This window comes from Carassius carassius, chromosome 4, assembly GCF_963082965.1.
Source record: "Carassius carassius chromosome 4, fCarCar2.1, whole genome shotgun sequence".
NCBI classification, from domain to species: domain Eukaryota; kingdom Metazoa; phylum Chordata; class Actinopteri; order Cypriniformes; family Cyprinidae; genus Carassius; species Carassius carassius.
The window spans coordinates 3600008-3613408 of NC_081758.1; the positions used below are offsets into that span (position 1 = coordinate 3600008).

The following is a 13401-nucleotide window of genomic DNA, read 5'->3' on the forward strand; positions in this document are numbered from 1 at the left end:
AGGTTTACAACATATATTTATCATATATTTAAATATATTTTGACCAGGATTCTTAAAAAAAGCAACAGAGTGCATATTAAGACTGCATTAGGTCGGCATATGTCATCAGTCAGTTCCAATTAAGACAGTTATCAGGTTCATACGATGAGGATCCACCCATACAAAAACATACCAATGAGTTCATACAAATTCATAGGAATCAGCCACTAATTCACCAAAATGTAAAATACTTACAAACTGCCATGAGAATGTGTTAAAAATAACAATTCAGTCGTATTGTATACAGTATATATGTATTTAACCTCTTAATGGCTTCAAACGAAGTCACAAAGCTAACAATTAAAAAAATATATATAATATTGGTATGTATTTATATATTCTGTACACAATGGTTTTAATGTGAACTGTTAACCATTACACTCACCTCTCAGGCCAACATAACTGCATTAACCTGTTAACTGTCATCCCCCGTCGCGAATACGGGACGCCTACGTTGACTATACTATATTACAATCAAATCTAATCTAATCTTGACAAACTATATATCGTTGGAAAGGTCTTAGACTTTCTGTTAAAAATTATGTAGGAAAAGTAATAGATTAATTTATGTCAAGAGTGCACCCTCAGAAATCTACATTACGTTTTGACCTTTGTTAAAAAAAAAAGACTTCCTCGTTGCCTTTTTCTATATCACACTTTAGAAAGTTATATATCACTTGAAAACATAAAATCTCAAAATTCATCCTTTAAAACCCATTTTAAAATCAGACATTGCATTACCATGTAAATGGCACATCAAAATCATGTTACAAAATGTTTTCAGTCATGAATTATAAAAATTTAGGTTTGTATCATGCACATTCAAGTCTATCTTCAAAAACGTGAGTGACAGTTAAGGGGTTAAAAAGAATGCCATTACTTTGTATTTGAAAAATTGCCTTGCATTATATATAAAAACAAATACTACTACAAATAATAATACTTAAACAATTAGGACAACAATAAATGTTCAGAATTATGTTTTCAATGTAAAATTTTAAAGTGAACTTCTGTCGTTAACTTCTGTCTCTGATCAACGAACACATGCAGCAGTTGTAATTTTGCAATGTAGCAGACATCCAATTACCATTCATTGGCTGCAGGCTCAGGCATGCATGACTTTCCCAATTACCTGGCATTGGTAAAACAGGGTATGATTACAGTAATCTCTTAACTCATCTGAACCGCAACGAGGCTGAGGCCAAGTCATAAAAGTTAAAATGCCATCTGTAATCACTATAATTTCAACAATGACCCTATTACAGGCAATAGGAGAAAAGCTTCATATAAATATACCTGTCAGAAGTATTACATTGTTTTAGCTGTGACTGCAGTGTTTGACTGGGAGTGTTATGATGGCAGTCTTCAGGCGGTTTTACTGAACACCTGTCAGGCTCCACTGCAGGCCGGAACATGCTATCTTCAATCTTTTCATGCTGGAAAGCACTACACAACTTTTAAAATCGGAATATATTTTAAAATACAATTTACAGTATCAAACACAAAGTGAAACATCTCAGGATATGCGTGTAGCCCTGTGTCCCCTGAGACGGAATGAGACACTGCATCCTCTAGTGGACTGATGCCTGAAGCACATGGAAAACACTCTGAATCCATTGGATTGTACAGCTCGTGAAGTCATTAGCAGAGCAATCAGAAGTATGAGAGGGCGCCTGCAATGCATGTAAATTACTTCTTTGTCTGAAGGAGATGGAAACAGGCAGACCCTAGGTATGGCAAGGGGATACAGTGTTTTGTTCCCTCTTGGGGGACCACGGTTACACGTGTAACCCGAGATGTTCACCTTAAAGTGAAAACGCACAATGTCTTTTCTTATAGCCACTATGGGAAACAAAATGCCCACTATGCCATGCCATGATCCACACCAACAGTGCTCCAGACAGCAAAACAGCTTAGCAGAACAGCTATCCTCAAACAGCTATGTTCCTAAAGTCAATAGGGCCTTTTGCACCGCTTTAGTTCCAGAACTAAATGTACAGTACTAAAATACTGGGACGATTTTGCACGAACTATTTCCCAGTACCATTTAAAGGGTTGCATTCACACTGACAGTTTGTACTAGGAAGTGACATAAGCTGGTCAACAGCGATGTCATTTGTGCACGGTGTTCAAGAACTTAAACAAAGAAGAATAGCGTTAACAACAGGAGGATGGAGGATGCTGTGATCAGAGCTGTGTTTTTGTTGTGTCTCGTTGGTTTCATAATAATGGACATGGAATGTCGAGGTATACGTAAAGCAAAAAGTGCCTGCACTTCCGGGTCTGTACATTTATCGCTGTTCCTCATACTTGCAAAAATAAGTTGACACAATGTTTACAGTATGTTTACACTATTTTTTAAATTATGGCGGGTGAGTGCATTTTGGAATGCGTTTGGCCAATCAATGTATAATTACATCACAGGTAGTACCAGTTGTGCTGGTTAGACCCTGCTTCAGAGTAGGATCTAATTTGGCTCTCGAAAAAGGCAGTCCGGTACTAAAATCGCACCCAGTTCCGGCAGTGCGAAAATGCCCAAAAGTGGGTAGTTCCACAATTAGTTCTGGTTCTATGAAAAGGTTCCCGCGGTGCGAAAGGCCCTATTGTGCTACCTACCTGAAAACCTAACACAGGGGAGACAGCCCAATCAAAGCATGAGGTATTTAGGGAGACTGTCTGCTTGAAAATACCCTGAAATCAGGGGAGGCATTCGAACATTTTAAAAAGGAACTTCAGGGGAACCACTTACTTAAAAACCCAAGAAAACTGGGGAGGCAGCCTGACCCTGCTCCCCAAAATATTTGGTAGGGATAAAGCTCACAACACAGGCGTCAGCTCTTTTCTTTTTTCCCCAGTGGCTGCTAAATTCAGTCACAGATGTCTCTCAGTGGCCATTATTTACACCATCCAAGAACCAAATTCTCAGTACGGTGCAGCTCTTCGACCTCTTCAGGGTGTAAATCTTTTAATGATCATGGACCATTAAAAAGCACCAGAGCGGGTTTCTTCTTATCAAACCTCTTTGCAGCATGAGAGAGCATAGAAGATCTAGAAAGATCCAAACCCTTCTCAAACCTCTCTGTGAGCTCAACCTGCAGACCCCTTAATCTGAGGTTCTGCCGTGCCACAGCAGCAGCGGGACCTCTCTGAGACACATAACACAAAGGTTGTGTTTGACACAAAGGCACACACTTCCACACTTTTTCCTCCTTCAAGTTTTTCTCCATGACCAAACAAACAGCTCCTGAAGACAAAGAAAGTTGATGATGAGCATTACAGGTGCCCTCTTATAGTTTGTGTGCTCCGCTAATGACATCACTGGCTGCACAGTCCATTGGAGTGTTTTCACACATGCTTCAGACCCCGGTCTTGCTGATGGCATTCTTTATAGGGTCCGATTTTCCTTGAAGGGAAACTGGGCACCATACAGTCACACTTTATGGACTGTTGTGTTAGATTTTTCTTTATTTTCATCCCTCATACTCTTTGGCCTAGTTTCTGTCTCCCCTTGATTGTGTCATCATTTTCAGGTGTTTCGTGTCAGTTATCCTCATTTACGTTCCTCATATAAATTGCAGTTTGTTCAATGTTTGGTTGTCCAGTCTCGTCTATGAAATACGTCTGAATTATCCTGATGTGTGTGTGTGTGTTTGCTGTTACCCTGCTGTGGACTACCCCTCTGTGAAGTATTCAAGACTGTTTATTGTTTCTTCCTCGTTTACGTGTTTCTATCCCGCACCACACCATGACAGAAGACCAGACCCTGAAAAGGAAAGCAGTATGTTTCCCCCCGTTTAGTTTTTTTCATTTTTTTGTCAGTTTGTTCTTTTATCTTATGGATGATCCTGCCGTCCCCATCCTCCTGCTGGAGCAGGGGGATCGCTCTATTAAGGGCCACACCAAGGACTTTGTGTTTCTGGCCAACCTGATACACTACCCGGACAGCTGCCTCTGCTCATTTTATCAAGCTGGACTGAACACCTCCACACAAGCGCAGCTGTCCAGGGATAGTCCTTGAAAGAGCCTTGCCGCCTTGCCAGCCCTACTCTGGACCCAGAGCCCAGCCCACCAACTCCCCACTGCGCGGAGCCAAAGCCTAAGGCCACCACTGAAGGAGAGCCAGAGCCCGCAACATCAGACCATGTGCGAGAGACGGCAACAGAGCTTGCAATGGTGGAGAGCACCATGAACAGCGAGAGTGCGGAGGGAAACTCCGCCCATTGCACCATGGCTGAGGTTCTCCATCGCCACCGCTGTCACCTGTCAGCCCCTCTGCTCACCCTCAGCCCACCATATGTGTGCTGGATTCACTGCTGGTCTGCCACTCTCCATTGGCGTCTTGGCTGGAGGATCCCTTGTCTCTGCCTCCAGCGTCTGAGACCCGTACTCCGCCTTGGCCCTTTGACCCAGCGGCTCCACCATGGCTCTTAGCTCCCTCCTCTCCACCATTGCCTGTCAGCACACCAGCTCTGCTGTGCTCCCTTATCACTCTGGCTCTGCCTTGGTCTGTCATCGACCATCCGCCGCCCTGGGACTCCACTCCTCTGTCTCCGCCTCATCCCTCCGTCTCTCAGGCTCTGTCAGGCTAATCCTTCTCTCTGGCTCCACCTTCACCCCTGCCTCGGTCTCCGGCGCCATCTGCTCTGCCTTGGCTCTCTGGATCCTCTGTTTTGCCCAGGCTTATTGGCTCTCAGGCTCCACCTCAGGCCCCACTTGCTCCGCCACCATCAGTTGGCCCCCTGGAGTTGTCTGCCCTTCCTCCACCATGGCTCCTCCCTCTGTCAGCTCCACCACCAACTACCACCATCATGGCTGTGGCCTGGGTCCCTCCTGGCTCCTCCTCCTGCTCTGGTTCCCTCTTGTCATCACCACCCTGGACTTTGTTTATCATCCTCCTCCCGGTCCTCCCGGTCATCCGGCCACCTCCTGATCCTCCTCTGTTTGTTCCAATCTTTTGCCATCCCCTCTGTCTCCTTCCTTCTCTATGGCACGGGGTCGCGCCTTCCGGGAGGCGGTTGAAATGTCAAACTTTATGGACTTTTGTGTTTGTTTTCAATTCCATCCCTTGTATTCTTCTCCCCTTGATCGTGTCATCATGTTCAGGTGTTTCGTGTCAATTATCCTCATTTACGTTCCCCATATAAGTTGCATTCTGTTCAGTGTTTGAAACTGAAAATATCAAACATGTTTTATATTATCTGACACTATATGAAGAGAACTGAACTGAGCTGGATGATGATATCACTGATTCAATGATGTATCACCACGTTTTTTCCTGTTTAACACTGTAGCTGCTTTGAAATAATCGGTATTTTATAAAGCCCTAAAGGTGACTTGACTGGACAGATTTGTATTCTGAAGTGTGTGCCCATCATACACTACGCAATTTTCTGATAAATCTTCAAACTCTGACTTTAAACTGATGTCTGCAGACTTGCTCTGATTCCTCTAGACTGTAAACATAGGCAAAAGTTGTGTTGTGTATTCTGTCCTTAAAGATACAGATCACTAAAATATTGACATCATTTACTCAACCTCATTTTGTTACAAACCCATTAAACTTTGATTCATCTTCATAATCCAAATTTAGATACTTTTAAACAAAAATATGAGAGGTTTGCTCCTCCTTTGAAAGTTATGGTAAGCAAAACCTGATATCCAAAAAGGTCATAAAGGCATCGTAACTTGAATCATTACGAAACGAGGAGTTTAATTCAAGTCTTGAAGATATATGAGATATCACTATCAAGTGCTTGAGTAAAAGTACAGATATCATAATAAGATATTACTCCAGTAAAAGCATTAAGTACTCATTTTTAGTTTTACTTGAATAAAGGTACACAAGTACTTCTACTACATTTATACACTTAATTAGAATGTAGAAAGTACTGATTGATTATTGTTTATTCATTTTGCAAGAAATATATTTTATTACCAAAATTTATCACATACCAAAAATACTACTGATAATACATTATATTTCAAGTGTGTAAAAAGAGAAAGTAACAGAATATACTATATAGCCTATTATATAAAATTTGAAAGAAAAAAAAGGTGTGTAAATGTGTGTTCGCAAATATAGAAATACAATATAAAAACAGACACCAAAGGGCATAATGTGTTGATGTGATGATATGCGGCTATACAATGATATGCAAACATGAATCTAGTATGTGCTATGGCAGTGGTAAAGATGCATGGGCATTAATTTGCATCAATTTAACATTATGTAATCTTTTCAGACATGTCCACTTTCAAGCATTCCATGTAGTGAACATGTCATTTTACAGCAGATTTAGTTCACAAACAACTGACAGTCTAAATTTAATTTTCATTTATAATAATATATTCTGCGTTGGTAACTTTTTGTGCCATCAGTATATAAAAGCCTAAATTAAATCTGTTCATCATACAAATTCATTCCATCTCTTCACAAGACTTGGATTAAACTACTTGAGTCATATCAATATGTTTTACGATGTCTTTTTGACCTTTTGGGGTCTCAAGTTTTTGTTTCCTGGACTTTCAATGCAGGGACAGAAACTCTTTTGTTTCATTAAAAAATACCTTTATTTGTGCTTTGTGGATTAACCAAAATCATATGGGTTTGGAGCAACATGAGTGTGAGTAAATGACAGTATTTTAATTTTTTTTAAACTCTTCAAAATGAGGGGATTTCAGAATTGATTGAAGATGCTAGACAAACTCACTGTGCTCGAACTGAATGCCATCCCGCACATCTGTTGTGTTTAGATGGGCATTTGTGTCAAGTCAGGCGGTTTTCGACAGAGAAATGAGACAACACATTTCTGATTGATTTGTGTAATTGATATGATCTTCCCTGGGTGGAAATTCGAGTCTGGAGACAGAGTGTGAGGGGAAGAGGAGGCCAAATCGATGTGGCTGGAATGTTCCAGGGGGGTTGGCTGAGGTGAGATCAATAACTGTTCTCTCAGCACTAGCCACCCTGTGTCAATCGATGCTGTTTGAATTCCACAGCACCTGTTCCATTCTGCACACCGAGCAAGGGCATGATCTGTCCCGTAACTCCCGGATCCAGGGCTGCCCTGACTGACACCTACACTAATGCTAATAGTCGTGCTGTGTTTGTTGGCCAGTGCAGTGAGAAGATCCCATAAATCCACACCCGGCCAAGGTCTGGAAGTGGAAAAGCAAGCTGGCGATTGCACAATGCAGTTGCAAGCTGACTGAAGCTTTGGTGGCCGTACAGTTCCTAATTTTCCATTCTCACAATGGTTATGTTTCCTGCTGAGTCAGGCTGTTGGCTGCGTGAATCAGTTATCGCAATGAATCGGCCCTCGAGAGCGATTCGTTTCAGGTTTCATCACTGACCTACTAAGATGCTCCTCTTGTTTTCTCACTTATTAGCTTCCCTGACATCAGCAAAATTACTGCGCACTTGCTGATGCATTAGGCTGTCTTGGCAGAACGCGGCCTTTTACGTGATGTCAGCGTCACTTTGGAGAGTCGTTGTTCATACTGGGTCCACTGAGAGGAGTACTAATATTAACCTCTAATTAATAAACCAAACCTTTATTAAAAGGCCTGAGAGCTAAATGTGATCTCGGGAGCTATGGGAGAGTGCTTTGCCAGAAAAGAGCATGGACATCTAATTGGATATCGCTTATTCAGACGATGATGAAATGCTAGTCTGAGGGAAACAAAGTGATCTGAATTTTATTGGTGTGAGGTCAATCGGGCTAACAGGGTGTAACGTGTTCCCCAAAAATGGCTACATGCAAAATCTCTCTTTATGTTGGGCTAGTAACCAAAATATTGTTGGTTCAGACCCCTGTAAGAATTGATAAATGAACGTCACCATTATTTACCACTCAAGCTCAAGTTATTGCAGAAGGACTGATTCTCTCATAAGTGTACTGTAAGTTTTCCCACTAAATGATGAAAATACAACAAGACCAGTCAGTCTGGGACAATTCTGTTAAAGCTTTTCTCCATACTGGATGGTTAAAAGCCTTTTTTCTTCTGCAATCTGACATATTTCCAAGCAAATAGGTGACACTTAGTGAAAATAGCAATATCTTTAGTGATATCATATGCTATTTACACTGAGTGCAAATAGCTTAAGGTTCTACTTATACTGTTAAAATAGCAGAATATTCTGCTAATTACTTAATGCAAATAGTGGCACTTACTGCAATTACAATTACATTGTAATACATTATAAAACAGTATGCAATAATGACTTATTGAGTGTATTTTTTTTTAATAATTCAAATTATTAAATAGATGCCACCGATGCTAAATCATGCTAGCAATGTGCTATCAAATATGTGTATATAAACTTTCAACCTTTTTAAACTTTTTATAATTTTCTTCTAACTTTCAGGCTAGGCTTTTGCAAGCCAACTTCAAAGATTGTTCACTAAGTTTAATCATCTATTTTTTTTTTAATAATATTAATGACAAAAAAGTCCAGGAAAGTGTGCTTAAGGAGAGTAAACTTAACTTTGTTTAAAGTGCATTTGATCTAATATCTAATATGTCATATCAAAAGCTTAAAGTACAACGCATGACAAAAGATTATTTTATCATTATGTTTTAATAATCGTTTGTCATGCTCTGCAGACAGTTGTTTTGATGTGCTGACTAACATACTAAGGTACATGTACTTAATTACAAGTTTAACTAGTGTTAATATATTTAAAGTTCATAATATTTAAATGTACTAAAGTGCATTTTCAGCATTACAAATGTGTCATTTCAAATAAACTTTAGTTCATACTTCAATATAAATATATTTGTATACATTTATACAAATACAGTATATTTAAATACACAATTGAAACAGAAATTACATTAAAGTATACTTTACCATATATGCTTGCCGGTACATTTAGCAGTGCTTTAACTATATTTAAAGACAATATAAGTTACAAAATTACATACAGTATATGAAATTACATATAAAGATGTTCTTAAGTCCTACTATGTGGGTCTAAAACACGCTAAACTATAATATGGTTCCATTTAATAGTTGGGGATTTATTATGTCATTCAAACAGGAAGTTCGCTGTTGTAATTAAAGATTGCTAAAATAATAATAATAATAATAATAAAGTGCACTGGGGAATTATTCACATTAAGAAAGGAATGTGCAATAAAAGACAACAAATAGGGGTTCCTCTTGAGTAAATCTAATAAAGTGATCCGTATGCTAATTCTTACAACAGTATTCTTCATTTATTACATTGCTTGTGTATTAGCGCTATATTTAACCCTTCTCAGCTGTGTGAAGTTCTTCAATGTTTTCTGTTCCTTCATGTTCAGTGTCACTATTTATTTATTTCTTTGTTTTTATTTGTTTGCATTGATTTGCTTACTGGCATGAAATACCTTAGTTTGCAGCGGAGCAGTGGATATGGCATGAGAAGATGCAGGTGTTTTGTGCGTGTTACTGGGACAGGGATTGTTTGGGATCTGTGGAGGTCAGAGAGTCCTTTACTTTTGGCATGCCTCAAGTCAGCCTCACTGGAGATTTTTATGTATTTATTTTCATGAGAGCGTGTGCTTATCTGCGTGAACATGTCTCTCTCTGTACAACACCTATAATATCTCACCTTAACTAGATGCTGGAAACAGTCATAACTTATGTGGTCACACAATTATACATGTTTCATAAGGTGTTGAATTTGGATGAGTTCCCTTTTTTTTGTGGTTAGCATGTGGAGGGAACAGAATAATTACAGTAACTGAGCGCCATTGTGCTTCAATTTTTAGACGCAAACACAAGGATTGGTCCTGACTTTGTGATGGCAATCGTGCATCAAAATTGCATGTTCTTCATGTCTTTCTGAAAACCACTTTCTTTTGTTCCTCTTTTCAGCACATAGTTTGCACCATGGGCCTGAAGTGGTACCCCCATCCGGAAGTCCTGCACTGCATAAAAGGATGTGAGGTAAGACATCCGGACAAATGTCCATATCCTCTCAAATGGCTCTCTATCCTGTCTTCCCCTGCCTCATTGGCAAACTCTTGCCTTGACCTCCATTTGCAGAGGCCCAAGAAGATTTATGAAGATGAAGATGTAGAGGATCTCTACTCTAAAGTCAGTACATGTCTAAGTGACTGTGATGTTCAGTGCTCCTCCTATCTTTCTGTTTTCCCCTCTGTGCTTGTCGATACCTGTCATTTGGTGTGATATGTTTCTAGTACAGACTGGTATATCTACAAATGTTTAAGTAACTCTCACCTACACCATACATGCCCTTTCTTGTTTGATAAGAAGGGATCTGACAAAAAAAAAAGGTTCAGTTCACCAATTCCTGCCACATATAAAATAATGCTTTGGTAAAACATAATTATGAGATAAAAAGTTAAAAGTGAGAGAAACTAAGTTGTAAGACTGATTAAACTAAACTAAGGCTTTCTATCATAATTATATTACTGTCACAGTTATATCTCATAATTTTGATTTAGCAATTTAAATTTTAAAAGTCAAGATTATAAGAAACAAAGTTGTAACTATGAAATATTAAGTATATAATAAGTATTAAATATATAATTAAAAATGTATATATATATATATATATATATATATATATATATATATATATATATATATATATATATATATTATGGCAAAGCCAGTCTCATGATTTTGACTTTGTATCTCATCATTTGAACTTTTTATCCTCATAATTTTGATTTAGTGTCTTACCATATTGTACTTTTTTAATCCCATTATTCTGATTTAGTATAACATAGCTTTAACTTTTTTATTTATAATTATGACTTACTGTTTTTATTCTGACTTTATCTCATAATTATGATGCATGACCACATAATTTTGACTTTTTATCTTGTAATTAACAATTCATTTACTTTTATGAGACTTTTTTCTAATAATTATTAATTAGTATCTCATCATTTATATTTTTATCACTAACCTAATTTTGCCTGTTTGTCATAATTTATATATATATACAGTACAGACCAAAAGTTTGGACACACCTTCTCATTCAAAGAGTTTTCTTTATTTTCATGATTATGAAAATTGTAGATTCACACTGAAGGCATCAAAACTATGAATTAACACATGTGGAATTATATGTGGAATTATATACATAACAAAAAAGTGTGAAACAACTGAAAATATGTCATATTGTAGGTTCTTCAAAGTAGCCACCTTTTGCTTTGATTACTGCTTTGCACACTCTTGGCATTCTCTTGATGAGCTTCAAGAGGTAGTCACCTGAAATGGTCTTCCAACAGTCTTGAAGGAGTTCCCCGAGGGATGCTTAGCACTTGTTGGCCCTTTTGCCTTCTGTCTGTGGTCCAGCTCACCCCTAAACCATCTCGATTGGGTTCAGGTCCGGTGACTGTGGAGGCCAGGTCATCTGGCGCAGCACCCCATCACTCTCCTTCTTGGTCAAATAGCCCTTGATGCCTTCAGTGTTACTCTACAATTTTCATAGTCATGAAAATAAAGAAAACTCTTTGAATGAGAAGGTGTGTCCAAACTTTTGGTCTGTACTGTGTGTGTATATATATATATATATATGATATATACTGTGTGTGTATATATATATATATATATGATATATACTGTGTGTGTATATATATATATATATGAATCATAAATTTATGAGTTGGTTAATTGAACTCAATTGAGTTGATTGTGTTAAAAACATATAAATGTGATATATATACATACATACATACATACATACATACATACATATATATATATATATATATATATATGTTTTTAACACAATCAACTCAATTGAGTTCAATTAACCAAATCATAAATTTTAATTAGTATTCGATTATTTCTTCTTTTTGTCATAGTCATGACTTATAAGCGTTTACCAAAACACGGTTTAATTTATTTTTTCTTTTCTTTTATTTTCTTTTCTTTTCTTTTCTTTTCTTTTCTTTTCTTTCTTTTTTCTTTCTTGGCCACACTCATGACATATAAGCCTAGAGGCAATGAAGCACTGAATATAATTGGGTTGGCAAAACTGCTGCTTTCATCATATTAGTAGACAATTGTCTCTCTATTTCTCCTGTTAGTGGTGCTCAGAAAGAGTTCTCTTTCTGTTTTTATCTTAGCCTTTCATGGGTGACAATTACTGTGATGCAATCAACAACAGAGCCTACTGCAGCTATGATGGAGGTGACTGCTGCCATTCCACTGTAAAGACTAAGAAGGTACCGTTCATGTCTGCAATGTTTTTCTTCAGTTATATATTTCATGCATCCATTATGTATGTCTAAATTCAAAACCTTACCAAGACTGACTAAATTTAGAGATGAAAGTCACTGACGAGCATTAGATTCTAGATGTTACCATGCACTGACCATCTGACTCGTATTGCACACAAGAATGGAAATCACTTTCTGGCAAGCTCTAATCTGATTGGCTGCCTTTACATAATTTATTGGACTCAGGATACACAGGTATTTATCAGTATGCCTGGAAACAAAAATGTGTTTGCAAAGTATCAAGTTGTTACGATGACCGCTTCTGAGAAACGAATCCCTAGATTTACCCATGTCCGCCAGATTAGTGGCACGCAGTTATTCCACTTTGTTCCCCTTTCATTTGCACAATTGGTCATGGACTGAATTCCAGTTTAGATTTATTTTATTGTATTATGGTATAAACTAATTCAGATAAACCTGCTCCTAAAAAAAAAAAAAAAATTGTATGTCATCCTTTCTCTCTTGTAGTTTTAAGCAGGTGACAGACAACAGCCAAAATTAGAATTGTATTTATTTATTTTTTTCCTGTTCATATAAAGTGACATACATTCATTTCATATTTAAAATGATGGAACCAGCCACAACAACTGATAAAACATTTTAACAATTGCCTGGTTTCTGGTTTCACATCCACACAGCTGTATATTAAATATCAAATTACTTAGATTTGGCAGTGATGCTTCATCATTTTACATTCTGTGCGAAGACTAAACAGGGCTCCAGACGAAAATTTCTAAGCAGTAGCAATATTCATAAAATTATGATCATAAATTACTATTTTAATTATTGCATTTCATAAATACATATGTTACTAATAATATTAAATATTTTGAGCTTGAGTTGGGGGGCATAGATTGTAAATGTACATTCATTAACTATGCATGAAAAAAAATTGTAAATACATTTAAAGTAAATAAAAATCAAATCAAATAAATAAACAAATATTCTGACAGTAAGACTAAGGACTATTGTAGAAAATTACCATTAGGGAAATTCACCATAATATAAATCATTTGCTGTCTATGTTTTCTACAAAACGATGAAATAAAAATTCATTTAGTATAATAAATACTGCAATTATATTCCTTAACCACTTTCATACATTTAATGCAA

General features: G+C 37.5%; 1 protein-coding gene across 1 annotated transcript in view; it reads left to right on the forward strand.

Annotated features, from left to right (window-relative positions):
• LOC132132683 (pappalysin-1-like) overlaps positions 1-13401 on the forward strand; it is a 115196-nt gene that overhangs the window by 92572 nt on the left and 9223 nt on the right. Inside the window, exons 21-22 of the mRNA XM_059545161.1 lie at positions 9905-9976; positions 12136-12234. Coding sequence (XP_059401144.1) covers positions 9905-9976; positions 12136-12234 — 171 coding nt within the window. The remainder of the gene's footprint in view (positions 1-9904; positions 9977-12135; positions 12235-13401) is intronic.